The 21344-nt window shown below is 36.5% G+C and overlaps 1 protein-coding gene and 1 long non-coding RNA gene across 2 annotated transcripts in view; one reads left to right on the top strand and one right to left on the bottom strand.

The window, feature by feature from the left end:
• Positions 1-19355, bottom strand: part of LOC117413734 (leucine-rich repeats and immunoglobulin-like domains protein 1) — a 49602-nt gene extending 30247 nt beyond the window's left edge. The window contains exon 1 of the mRNA XM_034023029.3: positions 18057-19355. Within this exon, the coding sequence (XP_033878920.3) occupies positions 18057-18259 (203 nt within the window). The 5' untranslated portion in view covers positions 18260-19355. The remainder of the gene's footprint in view (positions 1-18056) is intronic.
• LOC131701502 (uncharacterized) overlaps positions 2173-21344 on the top strand; it is a 50271-nt gene continuing 31099 nt past the window's right edge. Inside the window, exons 1-2 of the long non-coding RNA XR_009308835.1 lie at positions 2173-2778; positions 14054-14237. This is a non-coding gene — a long non-coding RNA (uncharacterized LOC131701502). The remainder of the gene's footprint in view (positions 2779-14053; positions 14238-21344) is intronic.

Raw genomic sequence — 21344 nt, 5'->3', positions numbered from 1 at the left:
TTAAATAAACAGAATTCTGAGGAGTTACTGTAACAGTAGAAGCTCAAAAGAAGTGCTTCCACACATATAAAGCATCATCTGATCCCAAGCGCAAACTCTTCAGGGAGCCCAACGACTGTAACTTCAGTATTTCATAAGCTCTACAAACCCCTCCTCTACAATACATCATGTGACTGTCAAGCTCTGTTCCAGGTGACACAACAGCTCTCTCAGTTTGTTCCAAACCGTCTTCCAGCTCTACAGAACTCCATGCCCATCTTTGGTCTTGCAAGTACCAAGGCTGACGTGAAGAAAAAACGAATGTAATTGAAACGAATTATAAAGCAGATGTAATGCTTTAACACAGGAAGAATAGAAGAAGCAGAATGTATTTATTATTATTTATTTATTTCTTAGCAGACGCCCTTATCCAGGGCGACTTACAATTTATTTTTTACATACAATTACCCATTTATACAGTTACATTTAAAGATGATAAACACTAAAACGGTTAACATTGAACGTCTATATAGTTTGGCTGGAGTGGTAAGAAAGGAGATTGGCTGTCGGAGGTTTTACAGTACCAGCAGTTACTGCAGGAAAAAAAAAACATAACATTGCATGCTATTCCCAGTATAGCTTGTTAAAACTTTTTTTTTTTTCACTTTTTAAAAAAAAAATTCAAACGAGTCCTAAAATAAAATGCCCAGGTACTGTAAACCCTAGCAGCAAAGTTTTAACCCTGTGCTAATGTATTATCCTGTAGAATCAGCTCATTCTGCTCAATCAGCCCCAACCCCTTTGGAGACTGAAAAGAATCTCACTTCACACTTTCCTTGACACCAAGTTTCACAGGAACAAAACAGACACCTAGAAAAGTGTACTTATTTATTTTAGAAACTTACAAATCAATTTAAAATTGAAACAAAAATCTATTTTAAAAAGAAATTCTATCATAAACAACAAATACCTGCTGTACCCAGTATTCCCCATAGCTGGAGACCCCCAGCAGAAGTCCAACACTATCAGGCAAATGCCCCGGCTGTTACAGGAGCACAGCGGAGAGGCTGGGAGGGAGGAGGAGGAGGAGGGCAGTGCTACTAGCCACCAATTTCAAATTTCTCCACACGGAGACAAGATAATAGCACTCTTGAAGATCCCCTGCAGCTACAGCTCTGACAAAACGCTTCATTATAAAATCACACGCTCCTCAGCCTTTGAAATGACACAAAGCATTGTACAGCAGATAGGAAAATTGCTGCCCACCTTATAAACTGACAATTACTAAATTACACTAAATACAGTAAAAGTGGCTGGCTTGACAAATGTGAAGTGCTGCAAGGCAAAATACTGTTGAGCTTTAGTTTCCTTCAAGAGAAAAATGAGAGGCTACTTATAGCATAACTCTTTATAATGTAGTATTGCTACAGTACAGTATTGCCTTGTCCTCTGCCTGCTGCATTAAAAGTGTGTTAAAATAGAATTATGTTACTATTTTAAACACACACACACACTGAAAAGTTATTGTTTTATTTTAAAAAAATCCAATAAAATGTAATTTAAAAAAAAAAAAGTCTATTGATTAGCAGTTTTAACAAAAAACAATGTGTCCTTTAGGTTCGTCTGCATGAATCTCAAATCTCTGCAGTTCCATTTTCTACTACTATACATACAGTAAGTGATTTACACTTCTACGTGCTGTGAGTGGGTAATTAATACACTGTGAAGAAAACATTCTACCCTTCATAAAACGTATCTCCGTCAACTCTGACTGCTGAGACTACAGTTCAATTTAGAAGTGAGTCGCACTTTCTTTTTCTCCACTTAAAACCAACAGAACAGGACCCCGACAAGCAGAGAAGGGTGCTGCTGTATTCACATGGGAATCGACTTTAAGCAGTCAACAAAAGATGGTAAACATAGCAGGGCACCGAGTGCTCAGCATTCACTCTAATCTAGAGCTGGGATAATTAATCGAGTTAGTATTGTTTTAATAATCTTTTTAGTACTCGAGTAATTGCCTTAATATATGCATTCATATATTAGCTACATTCACGCCAGGTGCGTTCTCAAATAATAATTAATTACAATCAGCTGTTCACTCTGTCTGAACAGCAGATCGGTATTACTGATTTGGTTGACAGAGTGAAGGCGATATATTAATAAAATATTTTTTTTAAAAAGAAACTTATATAGAAAAAAATGAAGATGGCAGTTGTTTTTGTTTTGTGTTTAAAAAAACACACACACATCTTCTGCTGTTACTATCCCCGTTCTCTCTTTTAGATAAAACCCGTTTTCATCAAATTGCAAGTCAGACGTATTTCTTCAATAATACCCACGCAACCCTATTCGAAACATGGTTTTGCTAATTTGTCAGTACTATTGTACAAGTAGCAGCACCGTCACTGTATTGTTTAGAACCTCTATCCTCGCTCTATAGCCGACACAATGTTGTTGTTACGTTAGCAAAGTGCTTTCACTGGGCGAAAAAATAAATGAAACAAAACAGTCTGGAAAACGTTTTTGTGGAGACGTGTTGAGAGTGGCAAGCGGGAACACACCAATATAGCGGATTCACTTAGCAAGACTTAGTACAGAAGACCGGGGAAAGAAACGGCGTTCGGAAAGCGATGGAAGTGGGAGGCCCGGTACCAAGAACCACAAGCGTTGTGTGGGATTTCAATGGCCATCCTAGCAATTCACAGGTTCAGTGCAGCATGCAAAAGAAAGGTGAAATATCACTACAGCTTTGCTGTAACATCTAAAAAAGAGGCACCCAACCGCCTTTCTCACTCGGTAAGTAATATTATTCATGTAACAAGTCCGTCGATATATTACCATGCTGTTTTTGGCAAATAGTTGTGTGTGTGTGTTTTTTATGGCAACAGGAATTACGTGTTCATTTAGCACATGCAAATAAACTAACTTTAAGCTCGTCGTTGAATAAAGCAGTCAGCTAGTGCACTCCCGTCATTTTACTACTAAATAGAAAAAAAAAATTATAATTACTGTGTAAATGTTTTAATCTAAACAAACCGATAAATCAGTCATAGAATTGCTGATTTTTTTTATTACTCCGCTAGCACTATTAGTTTCGTGACAAATACAATACCCTTCCTTTCAAAACAAATGATAAAATCACCTGTTCAACCGACAAACTTATGCCAAAGAATAATTTAAAGACATTAAAAAGTAAAAACGGAAAGTAGGGCCTATCAATTCAAAACCACACGGTGCAGTGTTGTTGCCTTCAGTGTGGCATTGGCAAGCTTGACCTGCACATGAGTATCCTTTAATAAACAGCGTTAGCCTTTATGAATACTGGAACAAATAATGCAGCACTATTCCTTCAAAGTGCCTGGTGGAGCCAGGAAAGGCGAGTACATTTATATTCAACACATTAACCTTATCTTTCAAAGCGGATTCTTTGAACAATATAAAACACACACACATCAAAGTTCTTCCCAGTTTAAAACAAGCTATGCAGGCTCATTAATTTCTCTGGTAGTGACAAGGAAATTAGTTGGATTGTTTACTTGACTTTGATTTCTTTTATTGAGCTTCGTTTTCACAGTTAATCAGATTATGCCACACCTACTTAAACTATACAATCTTGAAGCCATTACAAAGACATAGCTGAGCTCTGGTTAGTTTATAATTTAAATATATACCGTATTCCTTCGAATTTAAGACGCACCCTCACATTTGAGGAAAAAATAAATCAAATAAATATGCATTTACAAAGATACAACCTCAGTTACGCTGTTGTATCATACAAAATTGACACGAAACAGTGTTTGTAGATTAACCACTGAGCTTGTTTTATTGTGCTGTGCACTGTCAGGAAAAATCGCCAGGTGCCTGCTTTACCCACCCTAACTGTATACCTAATACTTAAGATGGCGTCTCTGTTGTACACTTACTACCACTCACTTACGGCATCACACATCCTAACAACAGCAAGCATGACACAACACTCCACGGCATCAGGCAACACGTAACAGCATTGAACATTACTTGGCATGTCAAAACATACGGGGGTCTGATCAGCATTTCCGATCTGTCCAAGCTGGTATGGTTTGTTAGAAATGCTGAAATTGCTTGGAATGCCTCAGGAAGCTCGGTTTGTCTTTTCTCAGCAGTAAGTCACGTTGCTGCTTGTGTACTCGGATAGTCACGTCTTTTGTTGAGGATTTTAATACACGCATCACTATACTGTACTTGAATTTAAGACGCAGGCTATCTTTGAGAAGCAAGAAATGGTTAAAAAAAAAAAAAAGCACGTCTTAAATTCGAAGGAATGCTGGATTTGAATGTTGCCGATAGTAAAAAGAAATTGTAAGAATAGTGTTTGTTTGTTCATATAGATAACTTTTGCAGTCTGTAAATGATGGGATTACTGTGCAATAAAATCTGACTGATTTATTGTGCCTTGCCAGTAAAGTAAAGGAGTCTACAAAGACAACTTTTGACACACTGTTATCCACTTCGGCTCTTTTAGGTTTATCTTTATTGTAAATCTGAATAATTATTACACACAAAGCAGAGATTGCTTGGGCAAAATCAATAGGGGTGTACAAATGGGGGGGGGGGGGGTTCTAACAGCATAACTAGGAGCATGGCATTTCAATGCAAAGGGTTTAAATTAAACCAAGTTACCACCCCCTGGCTAAACAAGATTAGAATGAGTCTTTTTTGAACACTGATGAGCAGATTATCCAATTATAGTCCCTCTATACCTACAATTAGCAGTTCAAAAGAAAGGGTCTGTATTTGAGTAGCAAGCTGTTGTGCTAATCCTAAAGAAGGAAACCCGTTTTATACTGTACTCGGGAGAAAAGAAGTTAAAAAAATAAAACTACAGTACAGTGAAAGATCTGGTAACGTCTAGTTTTGTTAACTGCAAACATTAAAATGCAACGTATCCTCTGACTCAAGACAAAGATAAAGCACCCTGTAAATGTAGCGCTTAAAATGTGAGCGATTGCCTGGCACATACTGTAAACTTTTTGCCATTTCTCTCATCAGCTCTGCATTGAGGCCTAGCAGTCTACAGTAGGCCCTCCTATGACAGCAACAGTTGTAACCAAGCACCTTTGCATACTCTCGGCAACAAAGAAAAATGGAATTTGGCTTTCAGCTACTTCTCTTGAAAAAGCAAAAGCAAGCTTCACAGCAAAACAAACACATCAGGATTGCCTCTAAGGCTTGACATGGCATGTATGCATAAAGTACATATTTCCCCAAAAAAACATCATCCTATTGACAATCTCTAAGGAAATCTGTGGTTCACGCACTGTTGACTTTCAATACCCAAATAAGATAGATATCACAGTAATAAAAATCACAAAAGATGTACTGACAGTATAATTTCAATCTTGGCTCAAACAAAAGATAAAAATGCACCTCGGAAAGCAAAAAATTGACCAGCTTTACTTTCTTGGGTTCAGTCAAAGCTTCTTTTTTTGCCCCCAGAACAAAAATAAATAAATAAAAAAACAGCTTCTGAATACTCTGGAATCCTGTTAGTCTGTTTCCGACTTGAAAGACAGACCCCCAGTTCTGACATAACCCAGTTGTGTCTGAACAATCAAAGAACAGAATGCAACACACCAGTAACGGAGCCAGTGGGAGGGCAGGGTGTGCGGCTGCACCCCCTGGCCCTGAAAATGAAGGTTGGTGGGCCCCTTTCAACTGCCCAAACACACACTTAGAAAAATACACCTCCACACGCACGCTTGAATACTGTAGCTGTCATATGCTTAACTCTATAATTGGCACGGGACAATCTAATCGGCCCAAGTGTTGCTTTTAGAATGCACAGTCTGATTGAATCGGCCCAACTGCGCACACACTGTCTTTACCGCTGTTATTCTCCTATTAAAAATAATTGACTGCTTTCAAAACTACACTAGAAGCCCAGCTATAACACTTGTATGATACATTTTTGTATCTTTTGTTTGGCCATTGAATAACGAGAAATCAGGTGGTTTTCTGGGACTTTCAGTTGACGTTGTGCTGTTGGTCTAGCTTCTGCAGCGCTGTGTGAGGAGTGATTTGAAAAAGCAACTAGCTGTTTTGTGAGAGTTCTATTGTGTATATTGAATAAATTTGGAGTTGTATATACAGAAAAGTCAAAACGTACCTGGAAAACTTGGTCAACTTTGTGATTAAAAAAATAAACTAATGTATGTATTACATTTATTTAGTTATTATCTCAAACCCATTACCTCTTCACCCCCTCACACAAGGAAACGACTTGGTGGTTCACGTGAAACCTTACTTTAGTTTTGTAATTTATTATTTCTAATTTATCATTAACTCCTTAATAATACTATTAGCCCCTTAAACATTTTTTTTTTAATTTGTCAAAAAAAAAAAAAAAAAGTCAAGTTCTGAGGACTTTTTGCGGGCTGCTTATTTTATTTTTCAAAAGCAGTTAATACTGATTTTGAGCCAGAAGAATATTATTATTTTTATTATTTCATAATAGTATTTTGATTTTATTATTATTTTGTCCTATTTTTTTATTTTACTAAAATTAAAAATACGTTAACATCTCACATTTTATTTTTTGCTTGCCAAACATATTTAATATCAAATCTTATTTTTAATTAAACAGAGCCTTCTGATATAATATTGCCATAAATGTGTTCCTCCTCTTCTCATGTTCATGAAAATGTGTGCATTGCAGGGTGTCTGACATCGTCAAAGAAAGTTTGAATACCGTAGCCCCCCCGGCCCCCTGCCGTAACTATTTTTTAACTTGCCGCGGCAGGAGTGTAGGTAGGAGTCTGAAGTCTATCTGAAATGTGAAGAAACCCCAATAATTTTCACTACCCTTGTATGTTTTTCATCAATAAACCCTTCACTGTTTACATTAATGGTATTCCAAGTAATCGGCTGGATTCTTAGTACCTCAATAGTGGGCGTTTGTTACATTATTCCTGTTATGTTTTCAACTATTTTATGTACCGAGTCTCTACAGTTTATGGACATTTATTTTAGCGTTGTTATGGCCGTAAAAGTCTATGTTATGCACATCAGCACTCCACTATACAGTAATTCAGCACTTTTGCTTCAATGTAAGATCACGACACCAGTAAATTATAAAACACACTAATAATTATTATTTTCTATATAGTATTTGATGCACATTCCTGACTACTACATTGTCTAGCATAGAGACTCAATAAACCTCATTGCTAATAGCTCAAAACTGCTGTTTGACATCGGTCAGTTTGTTAGAATTTCATGAAACGTCACAGTAGCTTGAATTTACATGTTAGGGTGTGTACGTTATTCAGCACCTGTACTAACCATTTGGCCCAGTTAACATCGCAGACTTTTGCAAGTGAACAGGTCCTTTATTGTACAGTGACTGGCACACTATGAAACACACACGGTGCTCTGGCGTCAATATTTATCTAGAGCTGCCCTGCCTTTATAAGGCAGGCGGTCCGCAAACTTGTTTTTAGAATTTTTCATGGCGGCCCACAGTGTTAAATATTGCTTGTGACCAGTTAGTAGGGGCACACGAAACGGTTTATATATATATATATATATATATATATATATATATATATATATATATATATAAAACATTATTTTAGGTAATTTCTTTCATACTATAAGTAACTTTCAGAATCTTTTTTTTTTTTTAGGTGCCCATGTCTACAGAAGCCCAAGTGATTCATGGCATTTATTTAAGCAAACCCTTACTCCAAGCTCAGTTGTTTTGTATTTTCTCTCAATCCCCCATAAAGTTAGTGACCCACAAAACTCACTCTCCCACATAGTCGCACATGCTGCTGTATTTCAGTGGTGACATGGCGTGTTCGTCTGTCGAGAGGCCTAGCTACACTACAGTGCCTCTCTCTACGCACTCCGCTCCGTCCACACCCCCACCCTTCGCTGGTAACACAGGCACACAGCAAGCACTTCACACCTCCCTACTGTAAGCCTGTCCAGAGCAATTGCTCTGCCTCGGTATGAACAGCAGTACAATTTCCAGCTTAATTTATGGGCAGCAAGCAGCCACACTGGTGAAGCAAAACAGCTTGCTTATTTATTCTCCTGCTGGTACAGCAACTGAAATGCTAAAATCTAACTCCAGTAATATTTGATCACATTGCTGGTCGTTACTTTATTCTGACTTTGACTTTAAGAGAAAGGCTATACAGACAAAGCATTCTCAACTAACCATTCTATGAGTTTCAAAAGTACAATAAAAAGCTAACCTTGTTCATTCCACTCATATAGCTTTTACAAAAATATTTCATAGTTTTATGAAGCAAGTCATTTAAAAACAGGGCTGCTTGTCAGTTCTAGGAACCGGTTTGCAAAAAACTGTGAAACAGTACAGTGTGTGCATGTGTGTCAGAAACCTGCAAGGGATACAAACAGTCCATGAAAAACAAACAGTGATAAAGCTGCAAACTAGGCCTTAAGGAAATTGGATTATAAAAGTTATGAGACTACCAAGTACATGGTTTAGATACTGTATTGAAATGTGAGCAGTCTGGAGGACTCCTGATAACCTCAGTAATTTAGGTTTACCACAAGGACAGTTATGCAAGATGCATAACTGTTGAGTTCAGAGGTCCTATACTACCCTACAGAATCAATGTCAATCAAATCTGGTTGGAGATTACCAGGTTAAAACATATTCACTGACAACAATGGAGGGAGAGAATGAAAGGCAACAGGGTGAGAACTTTGCACTTTAAAAGTGTGAAGTGATTTCAGCGATAGGGTTTTATTGCACAGGTTGATGACCACAGAGGCCGTTATTACCCCTCATTTGAAACTGTAAAAAACTGGTCAAAGAACAACCTGCATTTATATAACCATCCTGCTAAGATAACCTGCCTGTCAGGGAGAACACTGCACAAACCTGTTTTCTCTTTCTGTCGTAAAGGCACATTTATAGCTCAGTAGTCAGTCTGGCAGAGCCTCGTGACTGCAGACACACACACACATTTTATAATATATATATATATATATATATATATATATAATATATATATATAAATATATATATATATATATATATATATATATATATATATAATATATAATAAAAAATATAAAATTAGGGCTGTTCCAAATAACAGACTAAATCAGACCGATTAATCAACTAAAGTTGATAGCAGATTTTTTTTTTATTATTTTTTTTTACAATTTAATCATGCTGAAATTTATTTATTTATTCTGTCTGGGCATTATGTGGTAAAAATCCAAAGTAACTAGCACGTGGGCTACAAAGTTTAATTTATACTCAAAACTCGGTAGGAAACATTATTTTCCAATGGTGTTCATACAAGGAGAGTGCGAATAGTTTGCAGTCATCCCACGTTACTTCAACCATATTAATTGGTCATCCTATTACTACCAAGTATGTATTAGCAGATAATTAAATGGAACGCTCTAGATGGCTACTGACATTTAGCCCTTACATCCCTGTGAATACGTATAACAGGATTTTAAAAGGAAGGTTTCCCATTAGTTCAGAGAACAAGTGTAAATAAATTATGTATAGGCTTTAATTTACCAGTACACTTTTACACAAATCATTTTTGAACAAATAAATAAATGTCCTTGATATCTGTAATTTGTCAACATGAGGTGGATTTTTTCCCCTCCCTGTTTGCGACATCAATCCCTGAACAGTAATTAATATAACAATGTATTGGAATCTGTAATAGATTCTGAAACGTATGTAAGCTGTGTTGGTTTTTTTTATTATGGGTTTTGTGCTGTTCTTTGTATATAATGTAAAAAAGTGTTCATAAGGAGTCCATTCTCAGTTCTTGTGCATTATATTTTGCTGTAATTTTTCATGGTTTGACATTGTTCAATTACATTTACTAAAATAAAAATAAAAAAATGCTTTTTAAAAATAGCTTTTTTTCAGATTCTATTGATTTTTTTTTTAAGGATTACTAGGCAGGACAGCGCTACAAGATCATTACCTTTCTTAAAAATGTGCATGATTAATCTACCGGTTAATCAACTAATGCCCATAAATTAACAGATTGTAGTTGACAGCCCTAGTTTTATATGAGAAACCTCAAAATCTACAAACCATACTTCTGACACTACACAAATAAAATAAAAATAAAACTAACTACAGTATAAAGCAGAGTAATTTCCGTTAAGCAATCGGGGAAGCCTTTAAGTTGAAGTTTAATTGTTAGTCAGTGTACCCTCAACTACGCTTAAAAGCACGTTTTAACTATTTTGCCCAAACTTCCAATTAAATGATTTGTAGGGATAAATGTATGTATGTTCGGGGGCAGTTTTGCTATTCACATCAAGGCAGGCAGAGACCCCACAGCAGTTATTGTGGCTGTTTAGCTGTTCCAGGCACCCTGCCACAGTTAAAACATACACTGTAATTCTGTACAGCTCAGCTTGTACACGCCAGCTCAGACTATTACAGCTGAACCAAAGCCCTGGGCCTGGCACAGTGACAGCTTGGCGTTTATTTTCACTCTATCAGGTTAAACACACTGGATTTTCGGAAAATTATTGCTGCACTACCTTGACATACACCATAAAAGGACAGAGAACTGAGGGATTTGGGATTAAAATTTATATAGTGCCACATTCCTTAACATTAAAGGGTAAGTATCTGAAAAATATAGCGTTACACGTCCCCAACTGTTTAAATAATGTACCTGTATTTTTTATTTTCATTATTCACATCCGGACAACTTTCTACACTTAGAATTTTAAAGTCTGTTTCAAAGCTCTTTTCAAAATGGCCGCTGTAGTGCACGGATAGTGTAAGGATTATTGCCCATTGTCAAACAGGTAACACAGCAATAACTATACATGGTATTAAATTGCTGTTCCTGCAGTCGCCATTTTGAAAAGAGCTATAAGTTATAAGTGTAAAAAGTTGTCTGGATGTTAACAATGAAAATAAAAATTGTAGGTACATTATTTAAACAGTTGTAGCAACACGTGGGGACGTGTAACGCTATATATATTTTTTGGGAGCCCTACTACTTACTCTTTAAAGCCAGTTCACTGCTCTATGCAAAAACAAACCAATAGCTTGTGTGGTTATTGCACTAGTAAACCACAAGGCTAAAAAAATATGCTCAGTGATATTCATAATGTGTTTTTTTTCTTTTTTTTTTCTTTAAATAGTTCAAGTTCTGATGTCATGTTAATATTTATTTTTTTATGTATTTTTGTTATTAGAAAGGGACAGGAAGGCAATCCATTTTTACAACATAGCTTTAATAACATTATGATTAGCAATATTAAACAGCCTGAGGCAAGAATATAAACATGTACATATTAAAACACAAACACTGATTTCAAAACAGATTATGGGAAATCGTCTATGTCTGTGTGAGACTCACAGTATCACATTTTGGTAGCAAGTAGTTGGCTGACCTTTCAAAACTTTTTGTAGTTTTCTGTTCATTTTTTCCACTAAATGAACAGTCCAAATAAAGGCTAAAAGGGTCTGCATAGGCCTGAGGCAACAAAGTGGAGACAATGCCGAAACCAGGCCAAAAACCCAGAGACACAGGGAAGAGGCTTGTGTGCAGCAATTTCTATATCCAGAAGTAAATGTCAACTTCCTCACAAGTCAGAAAACATGGAGAAAAAAGTTCTTCTGCAGACACGGGAAAAAAATAAATAAATAATGGTTTAATTTTTAAAACCAACACAGGTCAACAAACAAATTAATTGTAGCACAACATTGAAAGCGCATTGAAGGCAAAATACCCTAAAGCTTTAAGTACAGTATCCATCTGGCTCTTGCAGTCAGTACCCATGCCTTGCTTGGTGACAACTTCCTTGAACATTTATAGCACTCTGCCCTCTTGTCAGCAAAATCCAAGCCTGTTCAATCCAGTACCACATTGGAATAGCTGCAGTCATGGAACTGCTAAAAGGCAAGAGACAATCTGAAAGAACACGGTTTAATTGTTTCTTAAAGTATAGAACTACGTCTGCATTTGCTGGAGTGCTTGAAAAAAAATCAGTGATAAATTTATACCAGTGAAGAAGGTTGAGAGTCCATTAGTTTATGATAAAAGCACAGAAAGGTCTGAATGTTTAATACAAATTAAATTATACAGTATGTTACATTATTGTGAAAAAACATAGCTTCACATACAAACAAACAGGGGCCGTTAATAGTGAATCACCTATTAATTAATTAATAAGCGAAATGAAATAGGCCATTTAAAATACTGTACGTGTTTTTAAAGTTATAAGCAAAACAAGTGGTGTGGCCTATCAATAATAAGAGAGGTAATCTTTGACCAATACATTAATAACAACAACAATAATAATAAAGACAGGAGCGACTATGAAGAGATCACATGCAATAAAGTCTATGTCTGAATAATAAGAAAGGGGAAAAGGGTGTGCAAGTGTCAATTTTCTCCACTCCATCTTAAATTCCCGCACTCTCTTCACTGTACTGTACCTCTCTGAACCTTTTTTGATGTTTTTCTAATGTCTTTTCCAGATTTCCAAACTGTTACCAGATGTAGAGAATTCATAGATGATTCATCTATCATGACCACTTTGTAGACACCCGCTTAAAAGTACTTGGATCATGTCTCCCCCCTCTGCTCCACTAGCTCTGTTCCGGCTATTTTTTTTGTTTTTGTTTTTGTGAAATTCAGGTTTGTTTTCAATTATGTTCTAAATTCCTCTAACAATAACACTCTGGCGTCTGGCTCCAGCACGTTAGGTTATTGTTTCTGCAATATTTAGCCCAAAGAAGAAGCGTCACACACATAGAAGTTCCATGCAGAAGATATGACCAGCCACAAGAAAGGAGTAATTAAAAAAACCCACAAGATTTAAACAGCTTTCCCCAGCCACCGTCTCAAAACATGGTCTTGTAAAAGTGCAGGGAGTTACAAAAAAGCCACGCATAGTTAGCATAAAAGACCTTGGGCGCAGCACACCATAACATTTACAAAACATTTCCACTGTACAGTTTGAAATGGTTCCCAAGTGAAAGAAAACCCAATCCCACAGGAGCTGCCACTATTGCTTCCTATCACACCACACCATCAACAAACCAATTTCCTGAAGGGGAAGCCCTCATAACCCCCCGCCCCCCATTTATAAACACTCCAAGCCGAGGACAAATTGCTGACAGAAGTAAGATACTGGGAGATCTAAAATTCAGTACAATTGGGTGTCATAATGCTGACGGCATGCGCACACTTAATAATCACTGGTCAGGCCAAACAGGAAATCACTAGAAGTACTTGGGTCTCAGGTCACTATGGGCCCACATTCAATGTAGCAGTTCAAGGTTTGCAAATACCCCATTCATACAGTACATAAAACAGTTATGGCCACAAAAATTGCCTTCACGCAAACTTGACATTATGGCTAAAGCCACAGTGTACAGAACACCTTTAAGAGAGCCGAAGTACAGGTATTACCTATTAGCACAGCAGTAGTTTACAAGTAAACTTATTTTCTGATTCAACTGCCAAGTCTACTCTATAGGTCAGACATGGGCACAATACAAAACACTTGAAAAAACAAGTGCTCTCCAACAGGTGATGAATCTTCTCTCGCTATAGTGTGCATCAGGACTCATGTTGTCAAGCAAAGCTGACATTTTCACAATGTATGCTGTACAAATGAATATACATTTAGGCCCCTGTAATACAGTCATTAACGAAAGTGAACAGAGAGGCATTTCAACGTGATATTGTAATTTGTAGGATGTGCCCCCCCACTGCACTGCTGTACAATGTTAAAACTTTGAAATGCCTGACACATTTCCAGTTACATCTTCAGGTCTGTAAAACATCAGGGTTGCATAAGTTTCCAGTATTGCAGTATAGGCATTCAGAGGCCAAAAACAAGATCACATTAAGGAAATATGATTATTACGAGACAAAGTTGAATAGATTATAATTTGTGTCCAATTTCTGCCTGGAGAACAGTTATTTTGTCCTCAAATTATAGTTTTCTACATATAAGTTTATAAAAGCATGTACTAAAGTACTCATTTGTCTTTTTCTTCATAAATGTAACACTCGGCTCTACTGCTTTCCAATCACAGATTACCACAAGAGCTTCTGTGAAAACAAGGAAGAGCGTGATGTTTAGACAACTGGAAGACATTAAGAAGAGATTTTTCACACAGGCCTCTGTCCTTTTTTCTTCAAGTGATACAACACTGATGAGCATCCTAAGGACTTCTCACCTCTCTCTGTTGCTGGCAAGGAACCTGGAGCAAACTTAAGGTACCACTCACTTCACCAGCGCAACACACCAAATACGCAGTACCACTCAAAAGCTTTTAGTGCCAGCTAATGTCATGTGTCCTGAGATGCATTATAGCAATAGAACGATCAAAGTTAACATTAATAACCTGTTTCTGATAGAACACTGCAGACTGTAGGTGGTCAAAACTTTATAAACTCTGACCATCTGTCAGTGCATACAGTACAAACAGAGGGGGCTGTGAAGAGCAGCTATCTGTAAAAGAGACATTTGTTTTCATTGACACCAACTCTAAATGAGACAGCAGCACCACCATTACAAGAAGGCTGCTAAACATAAGAGACAGTTTATTCACCTAATAAAGCACTCAACAACAGCCCTGTATAGTGTGGCTGGATAAAATACATTAAACTGAATTATATTTGTATTGTATTTAAAGTGAAAAAAAAAAATGCTTTAGTATTTCATACATGTAAATGTTCTGTTTTGCTCAGTGAAGCTATATTATTGACATAAATATTAGTCTCCAAGTGTATGTTAATACTCAACTCAAAATGTCAGTATGGCTTTTATGCTATGAGAGAGAATTATTGAGCTTCTTTCATTTAAAATGTATGAAGACATTCTGCAGGGACTTTACATATGCAAAACTGTTTGTTATAAATTATAACATAGCCCAAGCAGCAGCACTTCATAACAGACAGTGTGACCCAGGCTAGTCAGTCTCTGTTGACTTTATCTAAACACAATGTGTGCCATAAACTTTTATACATAGCTGTTGAATGGAAGAGCCCTTTTGAAGTGCCATGGTAAGGAGGGGGTATGCTAATGTACCGTGTCAAAATGGTCTTATTAGAAACTTGCATTAAACATTTCATAAACACAATGACTGACCACAAATCAGTATTGTGCAGCCTGACAACACTGTTAAACATGTCCAATCTGGAATCTGGATCTTGCAATTTTTTTTGTTGTGCACACTAAAATTTAAAGTGTGAATTAACTCTCCTGCAAACAGTGTAATCAGAGCAAACCTTTCATTCCATCTCCTTTTACTGCGAGACCGTGGCTTCGATTAGATCCTTGCGTCAGTATGCAGTTAAATAAACGCACAAATGACCAAAAATACAGTATGTGCTGGAACTATCTGTGGGCTAGGTGGAATTGTGCATTAAATTGCCTCTTGTGGTTTCCTATCCCTCTGACATAATCCCCTAAGAGACACAACCAGCCCACTGGGAACTTGAGTGTATTCTTTATGTCCTTTTCCCCCAGAATCACATTCATTGTCCCAGCAGCTGACATTCTACATGGTCCATTTAGCCCCCTGCCCGTTTGTAAAGGTGGTCATTCTTTTCAGTCTGCATTAACATGGTTTCTGGGCACAGAATAAAAAGGCCTGGTATCTCACAATCAGAGGGCAGGAAATCTCACATAAATTATGCTTTATTCTACAACCAAGAATAACTTGCATTTCAAGCAATATTGAAATAGTAACTGCAACACGTTTTGTATGAGCCAGGAAGAAATGAAAGCAACACGTTCCCTACAGTATCTCTGGAGATAACATGCCCAGCAATCCTGCAGAAACACTGTTTCTTCTGTCAACTCACTTTACAACGTGTTTGGCAAGTGTGTGTACGATTTGAGCAGAAAATTAAATAATACGGCCTGAATAACAGCAATTTTGTAGGATCGGGTCTCCCAGAAAAAAAAAAAAACAACACACACTTTACAGCTATTCAGGAAAAAAAAGAAACTAAAAAGCCAAGTAAATGAAGACCAAACCACAGGACTATGCCAAGAAAATTATTTCATCCTGGAAAAGGTGCCAATTTGATGTTAAAAACAAGGTTCACTTTTTTTGTAACCCCAAATCCAAATTTAAAGAGTTTAAAAAGAAATCTTCACCAATAGTTTGGATAGTTTAGATAATCTGGATCCTGTGCAGACCAGAAATATTTTATTTGACCGCTTACCATTTGGCGGTCTCAGTAAGACACGGGCTATTTAGCAAATTCATTCCAGACTAACAGTCTGAATACTGTAAACATACACATCGGCCAGCAAGTCGGAAACATTCTCTCACGTTCCAAGGTATGGACAAAAAAACTAAATCTGACACATCAACAGTTTATTAGCAACACACCAGCCTTTCTTCTGGGACTTAGACCACAGAGTGAAAAAAAATAGATGGATTCACTGCTTTCTGCTCAAGAGCTTACATTTAAAAAAGATAAAGTATGAGTGTTGAGAAACCAAACAAGCAGCACACCTACTTTGTTATAAATAGTTAGTCTTCTGGGCCAAACAATCATTTCTTGACATCCCTGTATGGTGTTACACTACAAGCTGTCTGGTTTATTGCTAGTGCACTATACTTACATTACAATTTGGGTTGTTGGTTTCTAGTTTTAAAATCATACAACCTCCCACACCCATTATGAGAAACGGTGCAAACTTTGCAGCATTGAAACACAGTTTTCAATACGAAAAACTGTGTCTTTAAATCTACTTAAGTTTATATTCGGTTTACCAAAAAAAAAAAAAAAAAGTTTAATCTGCACTGAAGATATTGGCCTACACTAAGCAGGGAAAGTAAGATTTATGGACTGTTTACATTATTCAGAGATCTTAAGAGTTGGTTTAGTAATTCTGTAGGCCTCTTGCACAAAATCAGGGGTAAAGACCAACATTCCTAATTGATTATTCTTTTAATCCATTCAGCAAGTAGAATTAGCCAGAAACTAATAGACTAACTTATGTGATTGATGAAGACGTTGATAAAGGCTTGTCCTCAAATGTTTGTCTGCTTGACTAAGAGGTTTTACATTACTAAAGTGAAAGCAAGTTTTGATAATTTAATAAAGATTTTTTTGTGTTGTCATCTGATTGGCAGTACATTAAAATCAATAATGTTATAATGGTTGATTATCTTTCTTTTTTTTTAAGTTTTCTATTTGTTTAATGTTTAAAGTGTTTTGTTGTTTTATTTTTAATCTTGTTGCAATCACTGTACTATGGAAGCAAACATGTTGGCAGGGCTCCACATTATCTTTACACATCTTTCACCACAAACCGAGAATATTTGTAAACTTCTCAACAAATCTTACAGTGAATCTGGAGTTTTGCTTCATGCTCTGCGCTCTCTAAAGGAGCATCAAAATAATTTCATAAATTAGTCATCAGTTAAGCTAATATCAATAACAGGGTCTGCTGTTTCACAAAATATTAAATCTTAAGCTTGATGAAGGCCATCTGGCCGAAACGTTGCTCTGTTTTTAACTTTGTTCCTTTTAAAATAATAAACAATGTAGATTTGATCTCCGATCTATTGTTACGGTGTTGCACCTCTACTTGCATCAATCGTTAACAATATAAGGATATTTGGGAGACTGATCCCGGAGGTAGCACTCAGGAGTGGAAACACAGGTAATTATATAAAGTAGTCGGTATAGTTTTACATGGACATTTACTGTTTAAAAATAAAAAATAACCGCAAACATGTCTACCTTTAACTCAGCTGTTGTAATTAAAAAATCTTAAAAAGGTTAGCATGTTTACAGCATTTATTACTAAAGTGTAGCATTTAACTCTAGATGGAATCACATTTAAACAGCTTTTACCCAATGTTCTGTTTAACTCTTAAATTACTAACTTGGACACTGCATATTATTAACTTAATTCTAGCAAGTTAGTTGGAATAAATACATTATTTTTAACTACATAGATATAGGTGGATATTGTACCTGTATTTCGTCTAAGAATTCTTAAGAAGAAATGTGATATACTGTAAATTAGGGCCTGTTGAAGTCGATGACCACTTAATAAATACTTACAGATAGGAAGTCCAGGGTGGGAGATCCAATGGAGTGTCCGTCAGCCCCAAATTGCTACAGTCTACCAGGTTTCCAGTGCATGTACAATTCAAAGGACACTGCAAATCTATGCTGAACCCGGAGGAGATAAACAGTTCCAGAATACAAATTAAATACGGAAAATAATAAGGCAACAATCCAATTTGTCCCAACGAGGCCGCCATTTTGTATCCAGCTTAATAATAGTCTACAGCTCAGATGAACTACAGATTGGAACAGCTTTAAAAAAAACACACACACACACACACAATTAGTGGTTATTATAGACAAATCGCATTCGCATTTGCAGGCTCGGTATTCATTAGCCCATTGATGAAAGTTAAAGCCGCTTGCATGTCCCGATTCTCCTTGTGAAACTAGTTAGCTACTCCCAGCAGCTCTGTGATAACCGAACTGCACTCTATTGCAAAATTAAAAAGTGGTTTGCGATTTACAAAGAAATACAAGAAACTTGTCTGCCGGCCAAAACTAAATGCATGTCGAAAGCGGCTGCCCTTAAAAGGATGCAAGAGACGAGATCTGTCAGACAGGCTCACGGTTTCTCCCAGCGATGTTTTGTTTAAAACGTATGAGAAAAAAAAAAATCAATTGTTTTCTTTTCCAAACGTGCAAATTCTCCGAAAAAGCCGACTCTATTTTGCACACCAACTATGCAAAATCTCTACATCAAAGCGTGTTACTTCTTCCGTGGAAAATATGTAAAATATTCATCATGCTGATGGAGTGGTAGATTTCTTGCAGATATTCAAAGATACGATCCAGCTTGTCACTTTTCTGGAAACAATGATATGTGAGAAAACTTTTCAGAAGCAGGCTACATGTGTATCATGTTTTTACAGACACAGTTTTTACAGAATTGTAACAAGTTCCAATATTGCAACAGCCTACTACTGATAAGTGAAATGTAGCAGGACGATCTATTTGATGATCAAGATTATTTCTCAGTTGTTGCTGCTCCACGTCTTTCACTACAAACACCTTTCCAGCCCGCACGTCAACTCAGTATCTCGCTTCTACGCTTCGCAGTCCACACTCCACGAGTTTCGTACAGTTGCTTATCAACTGTACTCTATCGCCGCAATACGATTGTTACCAAATTGATTCCCCCCACTTCAGATCGTAAGCAACATCAGATTTTTTTTTTTTTCTTCAGAGCGCTAGCTTCTGAACCCACGTTGGATACATCACAGCGTTCTGAAACCGCCCATCTTTGCCTTCTATTGGCTACCCGGCTCTTAGAAACGTGTACGCTCGTCAGCTCATTGGCCGTCCAGAGCTCTTCAGGCGCCATAAGGTTTGATTAAAATTGTCAATCACCAGTCAGCCACACCCACCTTTCCCACCCGGAGTGTGAAACCACACCACTCACTTCTGCTTAAAGTGACACCGCTCACTTTTTGAACTGTTTGTTTGGCTGCAGACTTTTTTTTTTTTTTTTTTTTTTTTTTTACAGTTTTAACTTATACAGTTTAACTTGCGTTGTATATTGGAAATACATTGTACAATAAATGTAGAAAAAGAAGTGTATATTTAACCTTGCCCCTACCGCATTTGATAAAGCAGAACAAGTGACATAAAATATAATTACTACGTTTTTGTTACAAATACAATGCTTAATAATATTTTTAAATTATCTTCATACACAATTTAAAAATAATATTACATTTAAAATAATGTTACATTGATATTCAACTGATTTGAACAATCATACATACGATAGGAAATAATTTTATTGCAAAATTAAAGGACGCCAGTAGCCCATAAGAAATTTGCTTTTTAACATGATTTGTTTCTTTGATATTCAAAAGATAACTGGCAAATATTCCAGGGATGTGGTTTAAGATATATCACTAATAACAGGTTAAACAGTTTATACATTTCTGACGTGCAGTCTATATTAAACCAATCTAAAAACGAGACAAGCTTTTTATCGTATTGTTTTAACCCCATACCTGCTGTGTACGATACGTATTTACCCTGACTGACTAAAGTTTAAAACGTTTTTTTTTTTTTTTTTTTTAAATACTAATCATAAAATATATATTTAGGCTGCTTTATTTAATATTGAAACCGAGTTTCATTAAATAAGATTTCGGGCTTTTAGGCAGTAGATATAATACTAAAGTTCCCGAGCAAGCTGGAGTAGGCCTACTTGCAGACTTGTTTTTTTCTTTACTTTGATAAAGTTTAAAACTTGCCGACTTTTTTTTTTACCGACAATATAGACCCAGTCGGTATACAATAGCTCCAACAATGTATCATAATTAGTAGGCTCTGCCCTTTTCCAACCGGACATGTCTTTGCACAAGCTGTGCATCAATGGAGCTGGTGAGGAAAAATAAATCATTCGATTTACCATGTTTAACTCATTCTCCCTTGCCTTGAATCTACTGAAATATATATTTAAATAAACACACAGAACATGCCTCACTACAGACACTCCACTGCACCGATCTAATACTGTACAGTATACCTCAACTAAAGGGGGACAACTTTTTTTTTCTTTTTAAATGAATATTGAGTATTTAGTTTTTGCATTCAATTATAATTTTAGGGATGTATTAATCGCATCTTGCTTTTATTTCCGACGTTATGAAACCTGTTTTTATTTCAGACCTTAACTACTTAGTTAATGCATTGACGTTTTGAAAACCTGACCGACACATACATTACAATACAAAATATAGAAATATGCCTGCATATTCATAAAGCGTGGACATAACTTGATCATAACGTGATAACGCTTGTATCCGACAACTTCACATAAATCTACTGTGTCATATTTGAATGATCTCATTACACAAAAACTGCTTTTGTATTGCTGCATTTAACAAAGACACCAAATTACCCTTTTTATAATTAAACTCAGCACAGACGTAGAAACTGGAAATCAATGCCAGAAGTAATTAATAGAAGTGCAGTGCACGCATTTTACACATTGATGAAAGTGTGAGCACTTCATTATAACTGGATTACCAAAGATTTGCCACCGCGGTTTTCTTTGTGGTTGCTTGTTAATGTAAAGGGGGGTCTGTACATGAACTTCTGACCGACAAAAATACAAATCCGTGCCTTATCATGTGCAGTTCACGTAAAAGAACTGGTCCTTCAAAGAACGCATTAGAAACTTTAAAACGAATTAATGCTATCAGTGATGTTGACATGTGTCATATTTTTGAAATGTCACATTTAATTATATATAATATTGTCATGTTTATTTACATTTTCTGATATGAACACAATAACGCG

This window comes from Acipenser ruthenus, chromosome 25, assembly GCF_902713425.1.
Source record: "Acipenser ruthenus chromosome 25, fAciRut3.2 maternal haplotype, whole genome shotgun sequence".
Lineage (NCBI taxonomy): Eukaryota > Metazoa > Chordata > Actinopteri > Acipenseriformes > Acipenseridae > Acipenser > Acipenser ruthenus.
The sequence above is the reverse complement of the archived record's forward strand: the minus strand, read 5'-3'. Positions and strand labels throughout refer to the sequence as shown.